General features: G+C 39.8%; 2 protein-coding genes and 1 non-coding gene across 3 annotated transcripts; all 3 read right to left on the bottom strand.

Annotated features, from left to right (window-relative positions):
• Positions 1-598: 598 nt before the first annotated feature.
• Positions 599-4,808, bottom strand: LOC103461891 (C-X-C chemokine receptor type 2-like). The gene is given in 3 exon segments (XM_008404281.2): positions 599-3,160; positions 4,601-4,657; positions 4,660-4,808. Coding segments are annotated over 3 exon segments (1,185 nt in total). The 5' UTR covers positions 4,715-4,808; the 3' UTR covers positions 599-2,087.
• A 2,224-nt stretch (positions 4,809-7,032) lies between these two features.
• nabp1a (nucleic acid binding protein 1a) lies at positions 7,033-11,446 on the bottom strand. The gene is made up of 6 exons (XM_008404282.2): positions 10,566-11,446; positions 10,267-10,405; positions 10,127-10,198; positions 8,772-8,856; positions 8,177-8,246; positions 7,033-7,974 (listed from the first exon to the last, which is right to left on the bottom strand). The coding sequence occupies exons 1-6, from the start codon at positions 10,660-10,662 to the stop codon at positions 7,772-7,774; spliced, it is 666 nt and encodes a 221-aa protein (XP_008402504.1). The 5' UTR covers positions 10,663-11,446; the 3' UTR covers positions 7,033-7,771.
• An 878-nt stretch (positions 11,447-12,324) lies between these two features.
• On the bottom strand, positions 12,325-12,406 carry trnas-cga (transfer RNA serine (anticodon CGA)). The gene has a single exon. It is a non-coding gene; the product is annotated as a tRNA-Ser (tRNA).
• Between the last annotated feature and the right edge of the window lie 5,194 nt (positions 12,407-17,600).

The raw sequence follows: 17,600 nt of genomic DNA, 5'->3' as shown, positions 1-17,600 counted from the left end.
GGGGGGGACGGTGAGGGACCTGGATAAAGGCTGGGGGGGCGCTGGGCTGAAAAAGGTTGAGAAACACTGCTTTAAAGCATGACTCCCATTTTTCTTGCCTGCATCGAGACAGATTTGGTGGTTTGTCAGAAGGTGGCAGTGTGACTGTTTCTACAACTATACAGTTCACTGAGACTCAGAAGGTGGAAAAAACAAACATTTCCTTTGTCGCATTAAAAGCAACGTCGGTTTCACATCTGAGGGATCAGTTTAAGGTGAAGAGGAAAGAAAAAAAGCATGTTGACATCTGACTGCGTTGTAATTTTTCTGCAGCAGAAACTTCTGTTTTTGGTTTCCTCACTAACCAATAAAAATAACAGCTGATCGATGATGTGACTCAGAGGTGCTTCTGTTGATCACATGACAAGACAACGAGTCCTTGTTTCAACTTTAATGAAGTTTCATGGCCATACAGAAATTAGATTTTTAATATGTACAATATAAAAAGCCAGCTTCAGCTGAAACTATTTAATAACATATAAAAAATATTTTTACATTTACACAAAAACAGATTCATAAAAGACCAACATCTATTTCACAGTTTCTTCTGTTGGTGTTTTTTTTTTTAACATTTTGTCTGTCTAGACATTGTGATGCTGTAAGCTAGTTATGAAATATTTTCACAACTTACCCTAAATGTTGACAGATCTGGTTTTCTCACTTTTCAGTAAAATATAAATATAAATCTGCTAAAATAAAAATAAAGGCAACACAAATGCATAGTTGAGTAGAAACCAGTGCACCAAAAATTTCCCCAACACGCCTGCGTTTTTTTTTTTTTTTTTGGATACATTTCATAAGTTTTTTATTTGATTTGTAAAATTGCTTCTATAACCAGATTTTGTAATTGTGTTATTTATATGAATTATTTACATTTTTGGTCCGTCTGACGTCATTTTTAAATATTTAGATCAGTTAGTCGTATTTGATAAACTTAAAGAGCTTTTTCGTTATTCTTCCACCTAAATTTATATTTTTGTGTAATGATATGATTTTTTAAAAAATACTAAATCAGATTTTTTTAATCCGTTAGTCACAATTTTACCAAATACATTTTTATTTTCACTTGAGTAATTTCTTGGACAGTTACTTTTACTTGAGTAAAATGCTGTTATTTGAGTTTAAGTTTTGGTACCTTTGCCCACTTCTGCACAAACGTTCCCAGCTTAAGTTAAGGAAGACTTTCTTCTGGCAGCATAAATACGATGAAATGTACATCAACACATAGGAAACTTATTTATAAAAGGTAAAGAAGTTTTAAAGGCAGCGAGAAGTAAAAAAATATGTAGAAAGTCTGGCAAATATTTGGAGTTAAAGCTTCAGTAGATAATTTTTATTAAAAAAAAGTTATTTATATATTTGTTAAAGTTATCGTGATGTCGTGACAGTTTGTTATGAGACAGATAATGTGAGAAAAAATGGAGCTCATCCACGTTCTCCCACTTCTAACTGTAGAAATACATTTATCAGTCAAAAACAACCAATCAGAGCCAAGAGGAGGGTCTTCACGCTGTCAATCACTCTCATACTCACATCCCTTCCCCCTTGTTGTCTGCTATGCTACAGCTGGTTAGTCAATTACAAAGCTATTTACAGATGCTAACTAGCCTTAGCCTTCCGTAGCCTCAGCCACAAAGGCTAAGGCTAGTTAGCATAGCCACTGATAACGGCAGATAAACCATTTTTCTGTAAYGGTAACTTGTTTCTCCTCCATTAGCACATTGATCAAAACATACATGAGCTTGATTGACAGCGCTAAGACTCTCTTGGCTCTGATTGTTTATTTTGGACTGATAGTGCATTGTTTTCAGACGGYAATAGTAGCTCAGGGAGGAGAACAGTGCGTACACGAGCTTGATTGATAGCACTAAGACCCGCCTCCTGACTCTGATTGGCTGTTTTTGGTCAGGAGTAATAGCTGACGGAGGAGGAGCTTGATTTTTCACAGATTATCCGTCTCATAAACTGTCACGACATGGTGACGGTTTCCACAAATATGTAAAAAACATTTTTGCAAAAGTTCCAACCTGCAGCTCTAAGTAACATTTTCACATGACTGTTGATGTGATTTCCGATGATATGGAGGACCTGCTGGCTCTGGACACCGACGCCCGCTCCAACAGGCCCATCTTCCTCATTTTCTGCAGCAGCTTCTTCCTGAACTTCTCCCCAACAAACGCGTACAGCACCGGGTTGACGCAGCTGTGCAGCAGCCCCAGGCTCTGCGTGGCAAACATGGCCTGGTCCACCGCCGTTCTCTCCCGGCACCCGTACTCCACGATCTTCAGCCGGAAAAAGGTGTCCGCCATCACCGCCAGGTGGTACGGCGTCCAGCAGAGCAGGAAGGCGGCCACCACGCATATGATGACCCTCATGGCGCGCTGCCGCTGGAAGCCGCCGCGGACGCGGAGCAGCCGCTGGATGGTCACCCCGTAGCAGGGCAGCATGACGGCCAGCGGGATGACGAACCCCAAGGCGTGGCGGAGGACTCTGGTGGCCAGCCGCCACTCGTCGGCGCTGCTGGGGTTGTACTGCACCGCGCAAACCATGTGGGTGGAGTTTTGGGAAGGGAACGCGGAGCTGAAGAACCCCGGTAGGGACAGCAACCCACCAACCACCCAAACCACGATGCAGACAACCCAACTGCACACCTGGCGGTTTGCGCGCCGGGCCTCCATCGCCCGCACTATGACCATGTACCGGTCCATGCTGATGCAGGTCAGGAACAGGATGCTGGAGTAGAAGCTCAGCTCCTGCAGGACGGTGACCATTTTACACATGAAATCCCCAAACACCCAGCCGGAGGTGACGGAGGTGGCCCAGAAGGGCAGGGTGACGGCCAGCAGGAGGTCCGCGACCGCCAGGTGGAGCAGGTAGAGGTCAGAGGGGGTCAGCGCCTGCTTGCTCAGCCCGATCACCAACCCCACCACCAGATTCCCCGGAATGGCCAACAGGAAGACGAAGAGGTAAAACAAGCAGGCGATCAGCATCACGACGTCCGGGAACCGGAAGTTGTCGCAGGGTTCGGTGTCCGGGTTCAGGGTGAAGTTGTCGTTGTAGGTGAAGTTCAGCTCTTCGTAGATGGAGATGAAGTCGTCAAGAAATGACGACGCGTTCGGATCTGAGGGCAGAAATTCAAAACCTTCAGTACCTGTTCAGGTTTGGTATCAGTTCAAGTGAGGGATGCAAATAATTAACTTATGATTAGTCTCAGCGTGATCCAGAGAAACTCATCCATGCGTTTATCTTTAGCTGCATTGATTCCTGCAGCAGCGTCTCCACAGGTCTGACTAACAAATCAATCAAACAGCTGCAGCTGATCCAGAAGCTGCTGCTGCTGCTGCTGTTCTGACTAAAACCAGGAAGATAGAGACATAACACCAGTTTTAAAGTCCCTCCACTGGCTCCCTGTAGCTCAGAGGATAGACTTTAAAATACTGATGTTAGTTTATAAATCACTGAACGGTTTAGCACCATCTGGGTTTGATTCCCGGTCTTTCTGCATGGAGTTTGCATGTTCTCCCTGTGCATGGTGGGTTTTCTCCGGGTACTCCGGTTTCCTCCCACAGTCCAAGAACATGACTGTGAGATTAATTGGTCTGTCTAAATTGCCCCTAGGTGTGAGTGTGTGTGTGCATGGTTGGGTGTCTCTGTGTTGTCCTGCGACAGACTGGTGACCTGTCCAGGTGACCCCGCCTCTCACCCGGTATGTTAGCTGGAGAGGAACCAGCAACCCTCCTGACCCCACTGAGGGACAAGGGTGAAAGAAAATGGATGGATGGTTTAGCACCACAACACATTAAAGATCTGTTACTACTGTACWAACCGTCTAGACCCCTCAGATCTTCTGGTTCTGGTTCTGCTCTGCATCCCCAGAACCAGAACCAAACAAGGAGAAGCAGCATTCAGCTTCTATGCACCACAGATTTGGAACAAACTTCCAGAAAACTGTAAAACAGCTGAAACACTGAGAGCCTTTAAATCTCAACTTAAAACCCACCTGTTTAAATTAGGATTTTGATGTCTTCGATGTTTTAACCTTTACTTTTTATCTATTTATTACTCTGTTTCTGTTTTTAATTATGTAAAGCACTTTGTTGCTGAAATGTGCTGTACAAATAACATTTAAAATTTGATCAAACAAAAATGACTAATATGCTACAAGGGTGAGGATGTGATGATGGAAAAGCGTAAAGCAGAAAAATCTGACGGTTCTTCTGTTCAAACACTCATCTTTTCTTTTTCTTTCTGGAACTGAATACATTCCTGTTTTGCTACATTTTTTAAATATGTCTGTTTAATGATGTGACAAAACGACGATGTTATGTTTATTCAGTCATTATTTAACACAGCTGACACAAAATAATGTTAAAATTGTGTTATTTTTTAATTTAATTGACCATATTATGAAAAATGTAGCTCTTTATGTAATGAAGACACAGCCTGCCCTCTGTAAAACTCGCTTTTTTAAAAAAGAAAATGGCAGTTTTTCAGTTAATAAGATTAATTAACCTTACATTAACTCATTAATTATTCAACTGAAGCTTAAATAAATGCTCACCGGTAATCATGGTGTCTTGGCTGCAGAAGAGCTCCAAATATGTCACAACTGGACAGAGACAGAGCTTGTATCTGTCGACTCTCCTCCCATCAAACTCACCTTCCTGTTTCTCATAATCTGATTTGCTCAACACTCCTGACTGGGAAGTTTCTACCTCTGCAGYAATACTCAATATATCATGCATTCTTCAATAAATCAGGCAAATAARGGTTTATTTTGTTGGGAATAAGACAGATTTGAGTGTGTAATGTAACAAAAACCCAACAAAYTGGATTAAATAAAATCTGAAATCTGAAAAGAAGCGGCAGATTTCAAGCTGAAATATAAAATAAAGCCGTGCTTRGAGAAGAWTGATCTCACTTTAATGAGTTACGAATACGAGCTAAACACCTGATGAAGGTATCGGGAGCAGCTGATTTAGTGATGTGTGACTCAGCGGTTTTTAAAAACAGATTTATCGGAGGGGACTTCGCTGCCGGCCGCCGGAGAGGAAGTCCCCGACTCATGACATGTGTCTTTGTTGACACACGGGTTCATCACATTTCCTGCCGCACTTCTCATGTGTTTCAGCTCACAGTGTCACAAGTGTTGACAAAAAAACAAAACAGAACCAGATTCCACCCAAAACGAGGTTAAACCTTTACAACCTGACAACCAGATGGAGGTTTATGCATTTTAATTAGATTTAGGTTGAGATGTTACACTGAAAGCAGGTCCAGATCTGAGGAAATGCATTAGAAAATAAGTCAAAGCCAAATATTTGTTTGTATTTCAGAAACTAAAGTATGGAAGCTGTTCAGAGAAACTCTGGTAGTTTGTTTAAAAGTAGAAACTTTTCACAGTGGCTCAGTTGTGAAATACCTCGCTGGGTTTTACACAACCTGCGTCTAATTTACATAATAAATGAGATCAAAAGGACTTTAAAGTATTTTATAAGCTGGCCTTCAGAGGACTGAGTTAATACTTTAGCATATTTTACTGTAGTAAAAGTAAAAAGCAGTRATACTCATGTAGGAATAAAAAGTATTTGGTAAAAAGGCAACTGAGAAACGGATCATAATGTTTGATTTAGTATTTTAAAAAATGTCGTTACACTAAAACAAAACTTTAAAAACTACAATGAAAACATTAACACAAGTAATGCTGTTMAAAATAAAAATGTAAGCTGAAGAAGTTCCATCAATGTTTTCAGTATAAACTTTATGAAACTACTGACAGTAGAAAATGTTCTTGCAGTGAAAATCTGAACTAATGTTTCCTCACTTGATCTCCAAATGGCTCTAAAACTATTTCTAAAATAATATTTTCCAAAATGAAACTAAAGATTAGCTACTCACCTCTGATGCTAATGACACCATATTTTCTCTCRTCACAACCTGAAAAGGTTAAAAGTTCAAACATGTCTGCTTTTTGATGACCAATTAAATTATGACTAAATATACTTYAGCCACATTTAGCTAAATGTTTAGCTGGCTAACTAAATGTGTAGATTGCTAGCTAGATATTTAGCTCTACTTAGTTTGAAGCTAAATGGTTAGCTTGCAWRCTCAACATTTAACTCAGTATTTAGTTTGAGGCTAAGTATTTAGCTTAGTGTTTTATAAGTGAGCTAAMTATTTAGCTTGCTAAGTAAATATCTGGCTTACTAGTTTAAAGGAAACTATTTAGTTTGCAAGCTAAATATTTAACTCACCATTTAGTTTGAAGTAAAATGTTTAGCTTGCTTGCTGAATAGTTATCTCCAAACTAAATTTCTAATTTGAAGCCAACTAGCTTATAGGAAGCTAACTATTCATCTTTAAATTCTCAGCAACAAGACCACTTCCTTTAAAGACTTAATTTAATGAAGCTAAACTAACAGGTTTGACTGAATCTGGATTTTTGTGGTTGTTTACTGTAAATCCAAAATAAAAGCAAAAGTTTGTGCTGCACAGAAAGTTTCATTTCCAGTCACCTTGATGCCTTTGGGCCAGATTCTTGGCGCTCCACAGATGGCCCACGGGCCCCATATTGGATTAAAATGCAGGTTTCCACTGTACAATTCCAGTTTTTAATGATTGTTAGATCTTAGTCCCAAAACAAGATGGTAGTTATGTAGCAGTTATAAGAAATTGCYCTGTTTATTGCATAGTTTAAGTTTTAATAACTGTGGTGTTTACCTTCTAAATTTGTTTTTTGGGCACTCATTAGGTTTTCTAAGCAGCTAAAACTTGAAGTGTGTGTGTGTGTGTGAGACCACAGAGGGGGAAGCGACGCTCAGGGGGACGAAAGGTTTAGGTGCTTGGTGCAACAAAGGATGTGAGGAAACTTGGGCTTAATGTTGAGCAACGTGTTGCTGCAAATGGAGCACTTCTTGTTGACACTTCCAGAGAAAAACAACTAAAAGACGGGGGGAAATAATAAAAAAAAAAATTCATGTTCTTGACACTAGATGGTGCTGAAGAGTTGAAACTGAGAAAGTTTATTTGTGGCACTTTGGTGGCCAGAAACATACAGATGTTTAACCAACAACATTTTATTGGTGAAAAATAAAGCATTTAACTGTAAGCTGTGAAGGCCAGACGCCATCAGAGTCAGTGAACCCAACATGTCAGAGTTTATTGACCAATAGCTTGTGGAACCAGAAAGAAACCCAAATATGGCAGCATAATTAAGATTTACTTGAACCGTTGTGTCTGATCGTTGGTCCGTCATAAAAATAGAAAAGTACAGTTCATGGCAAAAACAAAAAAAGGAAACCATGGTTCATGGAGAGGAGATAGTTATTCTGTACGGCTATGATTAAAATCCAACAGCTGAYGTGTTTTCGGAGTCACTTCAGATACGGTTGAATGCATTCTGACCCACTTAAGGCCTTTTCCACTTGGAGAAGATAAAGAGGKAACACCTTTTCCTGACTTAAATCACAGCCAAGCTTCAACATAAATTAAGAGAAGAAAGTGCATCAAGTGTTCAAGTAGGATGTGTTCTCTGAAAGAAGGAGGGAGGGAGGGAGAGATAACACTGGATAACTACCGTCAGGTCTCCATCCAAGATGGCCGACGTCGTAGCTCTGGCGCTTAATCACTACGACAAAATGATGCGTCTGACTACCGTAGGTTGTATAAAACCATTCATTATTGTGAAGGCCGTCACCGGCGGGGGGAGGAACCAGGACCAAACCAATCACTTTCATCTCTTGGCGCGTCGCGGATCCCTGCCGTTGCTAATGGTGACGGAGGACTTTGTGGTCGCCGGGGGTCYGCTGGCGTTGACGGGCGGCGCGCCGTTGCCCGTCGTTGACCGACCGTTGGAGCGACCGGCGTTGCCGAACGTTGGGTCGCGGGGAGCGCCGGTGGTCGGGTTGTTGGCGAACGGCGGCATGGCGCCGTTACCTGTAGGAGAAAACAAAACAACAAAAATGACTGAAACTTTAGAGAAACTACAGAAATTCAGGGTAAAAGCAAAGAAAAGCGGGAGTTACGAACTAATCCCACTGCTTTACAAGTGGATTTAATACGTCATTAAAATAATATTTAGAGATTTTCTGGAGGCCATTTTTAAAAGAAAAACCCAAAATAAGCTGAACCCACTGACCTGGTGGAGCAGCGGTACCTGAGTTCTGATTAGGCGGAGAGTTTCCTCTCTGGTTCTGGTCAGGCTTTCCCTGTTTGGAGGACAAAATGTTCAAAGTTACAGAAAATATTTCAATACCACAATAATCTATATCATTTACAGAGTATTCACTGAAATGCAAAGCATCCTGGGAGAAAAAGCTTTAGCTGCTCAACCTCACAGCTAGCTAGGAAAGTCGGTGGAATCAACCAACTCTCACTCTGGTTGCCTAGCAACAACCTGCTGGGTAACTGGGCCAGCAGCAGTTTCTAGTTTCCCCAGCGTGTCTCTTAACCGCTTAGAAATAAAAAATAACGTAGCGGAGAGAAAACTGGATAAAACAGGAAAGGCCATGTCACCAGTTTGGCTGTAATTCAGATATTTAAAAAAAATTACTAATCAATAATTATAAATATTGACCGATATGAAACATTTATATTGTGAYACGTTTCAGCCATATTGTCCAGCCCTACAGAYTGTCGTGTTTTGGTTACTCACATTAAAAAATTAAAAAATAAGATCAAAGTCAGCGCAGCGTGACCTGAGGAGGTTTCTGGGCGGACGGGTCGGTACTCACAGACTTGTTCTGCTGGTTAGCCTGCGCTAGCAGCTCTGGGTTTGGTTCGCTGAAGTTGGGCACCTCGGAGTAGACCATGCAAAACCTGGGAAAGAAAAACTGACTTAAACTACAAATCAAACAAAAACACTCCAAAACTGAATCAACCAAGTTCATTTGTACAGTGCATTCAGTGTCTTACATCATAAAAACAGAAGAAGAAATCATAAACATACAGAGAAACCAGCGATAATATTCTGATGAGTGCAGTGAAACATTTTATAAACCATAAACTTTAATCAGTATATCCAGGGAAATGGGAGCAGTTTGCCAAGTAGTGACTCTTGTGCATTTAGTGCTTATAGATGTTTAATTAGCTGTTTATTATATTATATTTAGAAAAGAGAAACTGTAAATATGTTTCATACCAATGGACATAATCCCATAATTTGTTTACGTGTTCATTTGTATATATTGTATCTATATTTTGTTTATTTTGTAAATATTCTTATATTTATTCTGTCAATTTAATAATCCAAGACTCCATAATTTAATTTCCATTTTGTAAAATTGGAACAAAATGTAATTTTGTTCTGCAAGTGGATGCATGAATGGCAAAAGTTACAAATCAAACTACAACCAAATACTTTTTTCACACATTAAATGTACAATTATTGAAAAACACTTAATGAATGATTGTATCTTTTGACTGCATCAAAATGCTCATGCTAAACGGTAACTCATTGATTTTTTTAAAATGTTGTCAAACTAATGAATTAAATCAAGAGTCACCAGATTGGATCTGCTAAATATATTGTTTTGTAATTTTTGTGCACAACCGGAGCTGCAAATCCATTACAGGCTGTAGTAAGTCAGCAGCCATTAAAACCGGTTAGCAGTAATTCATTTTTGTTATGCACAAACTTTAAAAAGATAGAGTGATGGCTGACATTAACACTGTAACATTACATAATATCTGCTGGACATAAAACAATGCAAATGGTTTAATGTTCAATTTAGTTTCACAAGTTTCAGTTTCACACACAATTAAATTGTACATTATCCAGGAATAATTTTGAGATGGTAAAGAAACGGCAAAGTCTTTATGGTTCAATGTGGCACTACACAAATATGTGTTTATTAATAAGCAATCTGCAGAGAAGGCTGAACTTCTAATGTCTGAAAACAGGAAGCTAACATCTCTGCAGACCCCACACATGCTGGACATGAACTGTATGGACATCTTAAAGCCTGACTGGTTGACTATTCTGATGTGAAATAAAGCCAAGTAGCTGAAGAAGAACTGTGATGTGAATTAAAAGCCATACTAACCACTTTTTCGGGGTATTTAATGACATTTGAATGGAGATACTCACTCTCCGATCTTCTGAAGATCCCCCCCTCTTCCAGTGTAAAGGGTCAGGCATCCTTTCCATATGGATGCATACCTTTAAAACAAAACAATCATCTGTAAACAGTTGAATTTAAGCAAATGTAGCTTTAGAGACAGACCTACCCTCTGGTGAGTTTGATGATGTCTCCAGGCTGGATGAGACTCCCCAGTTCGTCCCACACCGAGATGGCGATGCTCCCGCTTTTATCCGCCACCTTACAGGACCTCACCTCATGGCCGTCTTTCGTTTTGGTCACTCGTCCTGAGAGAAGATTTTAAAAAAAGACGATTAAAAAGTCAGAAGTCAATGGTAGATAGCAGAGCTCCCGGTACTGTGGCCGAGTTCTAGCTCGGTCCCTTTAAGAGACACAAACCCGAGTGGACGTGGGGACAGAGGGGGCTGCTTTAGCCTCACAACTCACCGATCTCCAACACGATGAACACAATATTCAGGTTCTTAGAGCCCGGTTTCACGTCCTTAATCAGGAACAAGGCCTCGTTAGAAGGTGCTGCCATCATTGGTTAGCCTCTGTTAGCTTCCTCTCTCTCTCCTTCGGTTTGCCTTTCAGCCGTTACTGTTAGCCTTAGCGGTGCTAGTTAGCCTGCTAGTCGCAGCCCTGTTCCACAAAAATAAACGGCTTCAAACTGCCCCTAACGTTTCAGATTCGGGACGGTTCTACGCTTCCATTCAGAGTTGCGCGGTTAATGAGCCCATAAAGACCACCAGAAGGTGATTGTCGTCCCCAGCAGCACCAGTTGTTAGCAGAATGCTTGTCAGCTCGCAGTTAACTAGCTACCTTCGGCTAGTTTCAGGATGCATTATATGAGCCGTTCTGTCCCGAATATCGCCATAATAACGGTTTCATTCTTCACATAACACCAGCTAAAATGCTAAACCCGTATTAATAAGATATTAATGTATCAGTTTTATGAGACTGGAGTGTCTAAAATACCCCCGCAGGCAGAAGAAGCTGAAGTTAGAAAGATTTTAACCCCAGCTTGCTGCCAGAGTGAGGAAACACCATCTCTGACCCTGAACCGCTTATATAGCTGCCCTGATGCTCCCTTTGTGTGGCTCAGATTATATGGAGCTATTTCAGCTTTGTTAACCGTAGGCTGACCAGATGCTTTGCTATAACTCTAACCGAGTTAAATTACTCCTGAAAGCTCGGGATTATAGTGTTCTGGATGTTAGCCCCTCCTGGGCCGAACTAACAAAGCTAACTATTAAAAGCCTGAGCCAGCTGCTTACAGTACCGGCTTTCCTCTCCCTTCTATAATGCCCCAAAAACTACGTTACCGTTCTCTGCCGGTGACTTTTTATACCGCTTGGACTGTACCATTATCGACTTAACAGGAGGGGGTTCAGTTCACCCGCACCGCAGCCCCACATGAGTTCAAGAGGCGTGATGCTCTTTCGCATAGACATGAATGCGCTCTTGGGGATGTACGTCAACGTGGCCGCCATATTTAAAGTGGCATTTGTAGCGACACAGGCAGAGGAACGTATTTTTATGTTTTGCTAAAACAAAACGTATTTTCTTGTTTTCATGACACACAAAAATACGTTTCTCTGACAAAGGCATGAATGAGCTCCTTTTGTTTCTTGAGTTCCAAAACATCTCGCGAGGTGTTGCCATTTAACTGTTACAAGCTTAGCTTAGCCCTTGTGCGTGCGAGGACTGAGGCAAACGTAGAGGTCTATGGAAAATTAACAAATGTGTGGGGTCGGTTGGACCCCATTTCGACATACAAGGGTTAAACGAGATAATATTTTCCTTTTAATTAATACAAATATTTTTATAACAATACTTAACACTGGTTATAGCAAGTTTTATATTTCGTCAAAATATCAATATAGGAAATAATTTTAAAATAGTGTGTTTATTATCACTATTTGACTATATATCACTCTAAAGTTATTTAAATGTATTACTGCATATAAAAATGGTTCATTCTAGTTTCGAAACAGGTTTATATTTGTAGTCAAGCAAATCTTGCCACTCACAGTACGGGTTTCAACGCGAGAAAAGGATGCGAGATTTCAGCATGAGGAATCTTTAGGAATCTGAGGTGAGTTTTTAAGTCAAAAAATACATAATGTAATAAACCAGAATGTGTTGTAAGAGCTTGTTGCAATTTAAATTCTTTGTAATCTGAACGGGAAATTAAAAAGTGAATCGTCACGAACAGGATTCGAACCTGTGCGGGGAAACCCCATTGGATTTCGAGTCCAACGCCTTAACCTCTCGGCCACCGTGACAATACATCCTATGGGTGTACGAGCTGGATATATCTACGATACCAGTCAGTGGAATATATGTGTGAATGAGATTGTTATTATTTTTGTGTAAATTTACTCGTTTCTAGCATTTACACAAATATTAGCGAGGTGTAACGTGACGAGGACGCGTAAGATGTAATATGGTATTTCAAACACTAGAGGGAGACAAACACCATCCGATCGACATCTATGTTGTATAGATCAGTGTTTTTCAACCACTGTTCCGCGGCACACTAGTGTGCCGTGAGTGATCGTCAGGTGTGCCGTGGAAATTATTCAATTTCACCTACGGTACCGTATTTTCCGGACTATAAGCTGCTACTTTTTTTCTAAGCTTTGAACCATGCGGATTGTAGCCCGTGTGGCTTTGCTGTGGATTTTTCTTCAACCACCAGGGGGCTCTCTAGCAGGAAGTGAATCATTAGAAGTCAAAATTGTAAATCAAAAGAAAAACGCACTAATTTTCATTTAGAACAACCACATGCTAGCAGCAGGCACGACGGAGAAATGTTTTCAAACTCGTATCATGCAGCTTTTAAGTTGAGGGCTGTCGATCTGGCACTACAGGAGGGAAATAGAGCCCGGTGCACTTAAGCTCGGTGTGAACGAAACCATGGTTCGGCTTTGGAGACGGAGTGCTGCGTCCTTAATATATGCAGCAGATTTATTAGGACGCCGCCCTCTGCTGCCCTCTGCTGGGTCCTTATGGAAAACCGGGAGCAGCTTCCAGTTTTTTTGTTTTGTGTTTTTTTAAATTAAGGTGCTAGTATGGTGCGCTCTATAGTCCGAAAAATACGGTAATTGGTTTAAAAGATTTTTTGAAAATGAATTACCTGCAAATAATGCCATCTTCGAGTGTCTGCTGTAGCAGCGACTAGCGCCGTAATCATGTAACATTCTTACCACTAGATGGCAGTAGGTACACAGCATTTTACATTAAAACAAGAGAATTAGTGACGCATGAATGTTACAGGTAGCGGTGAGAGCACTGAATCTAGCAAGACTGTGATGACAGTGATGGAAAAGACAGTGAAGCTCAGCAGTAGTTGGAAAGAACATGGGTCCATTTCCCACAACATATCTGTGTGAAATTGAGCTTCTCAAGCCTGGTTACTATAAAAACTAAAACCAGAGAGATACAGAGATGTTGAGGAAGAGCTTTGTCTTTCTTCAATTTCTGCCAGGAAATCAGCTGTTTTCATCCAAACATGCACAGGTTTCACACCAGGTGGGTAAAATATACAGATATTGACATTTTGTACATGCAACTCTTCATATTGTAACTGAATATGAAGTGAAATGTTTCCCAAATATTATTGCTTCTTTCAGAATAAGAATTATTTTCTGTATTCCGGCTATAAGATGTTTGTGGATTAGTTTGTAAAACACTTTGACGTTTTCTACAACTTCTTTAAATTTCACACCACAGTGTTGTTTCTGTTCAGGTGTATTTTTGAAGTGGACATGTTAAGTGCAATTTGAAATAAGAAATGTAAAATGTGATAAAAATAAATTGTTGTGTTTATTTGATTCCTATTCAAGACACTTTGATAAGAATTACTATATATGTAATATCAGAGAATCTTTGTTTACATTTTCGGTTGGTGGTGCCTCGAGATTTTTTCAATTAAAATAATGTACCTTGGGTCAAAAAAGGTTGAAAAACACTGGTATAGATGACGTTCGCACTTTGTTTTTCCGCGTTGTAATCATGAACTACAACGCGTTCATAAAACAACGTGTTTTATGGGGGTTTTATACACTAAACTACAGGGAAAAGGAAGGAAGACATGTGGTTTTCAGTACTTTGTACAAATAATTTCAAATGCAGTTACAACTAYGGATCTCAGATTTGATAAAGAAGAATTTTCAAGCCTTTTCACAGATTCTCAACCAGATTTAGAGTCTAATTAACACATATACTTGAATCTAAACCATCCCATTGCAGATGTGGCTGCAATATTGGCACTGTTGTCCTGCCAGTATATGAATCTCCGCTCCAGTCTCAAGTCGATAAGTTTTCTTTCAGGAATATTTAGTTCAAATCAGCTCCAGCTTCTTTGAGCCGACTGAAGAAAAGCATAATTTATCATGACATTGTCATGTTTCACTGTGGACATGATGTTCAGGGTGATGTGGTGTGTTCGTTTTCCTCCATATGTAGCACTTTTAATGTTCATTTAATGAGAAACTGGCAAATCATGAATGATTAATGCTGTATAAGGACAAACTACCTGTAATCAATCAAATGGTCTCAGATAATATCTGAAAGCTGCTGAGAACAGAACAAAGATCTGCAGAGTCTCATCTGTCTGTCATGTCTTTGCTTCCCTCAGACAGACCTGCAGATAATCCTCAATGAGCCAGAAAGACGAGCAGAAGAGATGACAGATCAAGACTTTAATTCCCCATTTGAGAAAAGGAGGGATAAATGTTTGCTCCTCTACAGTGGTGGAGAAAGTACTCAAAAAATGTACTTAAGTAAAAGTACAAATACACAGACAAAAATGTACTCAAGTAAAAGTCAAAGTACCACATTAAAATTTTACTTAAGTAAAAGTAAAAAAGTACTGGTTTTTAAAAATACTTAAGTATTAAAAGTAAAAGTACTTGCTGAATGCATTGCCTAATCACTAATACCATTAAGTGTACCAATCATATGCCACAGATAAAACATGTTTTTATTGTGTTTATTCTGTAACATAGTTTAGACTTAGATATATGATTCTATGCATCATAATTTCAGGGATGGAAACATCTTGTCTCCTGTCCTAACATAACATGAACTTCACTTTTTTTGCCACACATTATTTTGAAAGAAATCCAACTGGCAGAGGAGGACATGGAACCAAGGAGCCTCGTAGCAGAGTTGTAGTCTGGACCACTGAACCCAAGACCAAATCAAAACCAGCATCCCATGCTACATGACAATAAAATTAAGTGCACCTATCAAAACTGCTTCTCAAATTGATCTGAAAGATTCACTTTCCCACCTAGATATTAAATACTTAGAGCTGAAATAAATTTAACCAGTGACAATTCAAACTCATCTTCATTCTGTTTTGCTTTCATCTCTGTGCCACAATACACAGAGCTCTCCTGCCATCCCTAAAAAAATAACGCCCTGTGCGGTTACCCATATTGCCAATGTCAGAAATAGTAATTGTCTGCACCATTAAACATAGCAATTAACAACGCTCAACTATGAACACTGTCCAAGGCCCAATAAGCAACAAGTAACCAGGCAGGAGGAAGTAGAACCAAGCAGGAGGAGCACCGTGACTGTTCTCATCCTCCCTCCTGCTGCAATGTCTGCCACCATGACAGGTGATGAAAACAAAGAGCAATGAGCATGCTCTGCGCTCCTACATTCTTGTTTTATTTATTCACCAATTAAATATAAAGATATTTTAATGAAATAAAATAGCTACTGCAGTGTACGCAGAGCATTACAAGAACAAAGAACGGCTCTCACTGAGGCTTCAGCACTATAGGACTTAGTCAAGATCCGTCCAGAAGAATCGGATCGTCCATAAATGTCATATTACAATATTGCACTTTGGTCACAGCGTTGTCCCATATCTGCGACATGTCAGTCATGGCAGATGCAACATGTGTTTCAGTCAATACAGCTAACTTTGCTAGCATCACGTCCACGGAGCTTACCTGTCTTTAAGCTTTCCTTCCAAGTGACGTTAAAAATTGGACAAAATCCCCACCGTCTGTGAAAGCGAAGCGCTGCTGATTTTACATGTCGCCATATCTTATGATTTATGCAGCGCTATTATATTACTGACGCTCAGAGGAAACCACTGCGCATGTCTGGAGCTCCGCGTGCGAGTAAAGGTGGAGGCGATGGGTGACAACATTCACTACGTCACGCTATTGCTCGGATTTTACGGCGCCACCTTAAATCCCTGAACTTCACATTTTAACGGACAAAAAGTACAACGCGACTTGGATGTAACGAGTAACGCGACAGTTTTGTAGAAATGTAGTGAAGTAGAAAGTACAGATACTTACTGTAAAATGTAGTGGAGTAAAAGTAGAAAGTATCCATTATTAAATCTACTTAAGTAAAGTACAGATACACGAAAATTGTACTTAAGTACAGTAACGACGTACTTGTACTTCGTTACTTCCCACCACTGCTCCTCTACATATAAATGCTGAAATTTCTGTAAATAAATGATAAATTTAGCACTTTGCATCCACCCTGATGAGTGAGTTCTGTCTCAGCAAAGATATTAAATCAACCAGTCAAGGACTGTCAGGTCGAGAAGGCAGGATTAGTAATCTGGTTTTGAGGCCAGAGGCTGTCAGGCTTGGGGACAAAATAATCTGGCTAAAGACCAGATTTTTTTTCTCTAGTTATTAATTTTGCAAGTGGAAGCGACAAATAGACTGCAAAAACTCAACATTTTACCATGTTTTTTTGTGTCTTTTCTAAAGCAAATGTCTTAAAATACTTAAAATAAGAAAACAGGTAACTTTTCAGCAAGATACAGGAGCCTGTTTGAGTCAATAACTCTGGTTCCACTGGCAGATTGTTTCACTTAAAACACAGAAAAATGTCTCATTATAAGTTGAGGGTGTCCAAAGTGTGGCTCAGGGGCCATTTGTGGCCCTAATAATTATGTTTGGCCCCCGACTGCAGTTCATGAATGCTACAAATTTGGTTCTCCAGTGGGAACTTTTATATTGTCGCACAAGATTTTTTCTGACTTTTTCTTTTAATTTCCTAGTAAACATTTAGAAACTTTTTACTTAAAAAAAACTGCAGCACCTTTATTGTATTGGTGATTAAAGAAATGGTTTCTGAAGAACGTTTTCCTTTTTGTAGGTGGGAATAGACGACATTTTCTAGACCAAATAACCTGAAAAAGTTAGGAAACACTCTACCTTTTATTGAGATTAAAAAAAGTTGCCACTTTAATGTTTTGATGAGTATTTAAAGAAAAATTTACAACAAAATTATGTAGTGTTTAAAGTGAGAAAAGCAAAATGGCCACCAAGTATTTTCAACTTCAGGTTGCAAAAGGTTTGGTCAGCCCTGTTATAAGTTATATAATCTGCCAGTGGGACTAACAGTTTTTCATCAATATTAAGTAAATATTGACATTCACATGTAAGTGCATTACAGGAAAAATTGTAAGATTTTGTGTTTTTGCAG

The sequence above is a fragment of the Poecilia reticulata genome, linkage group LG2, assembly GCF_000633615.1.
Source record: "Poecilia reticulata strain Guanapo linkage group LG2, Guppy_female_1.0+MT, whole genome shotgun sequence".
NCBI classification, from domain to species: Eukaryota; Metazoa; Chordata; class Actinopteri; order Cyprinodontiformes; family Poeciliidae; genus Poecilia; species Poecilia reticulata.
The sequence above is the reverse complement of the archived record's forward strand: the minus strand, read 5'-3'. Positions and strand labels throughout refer to the sequence as shown.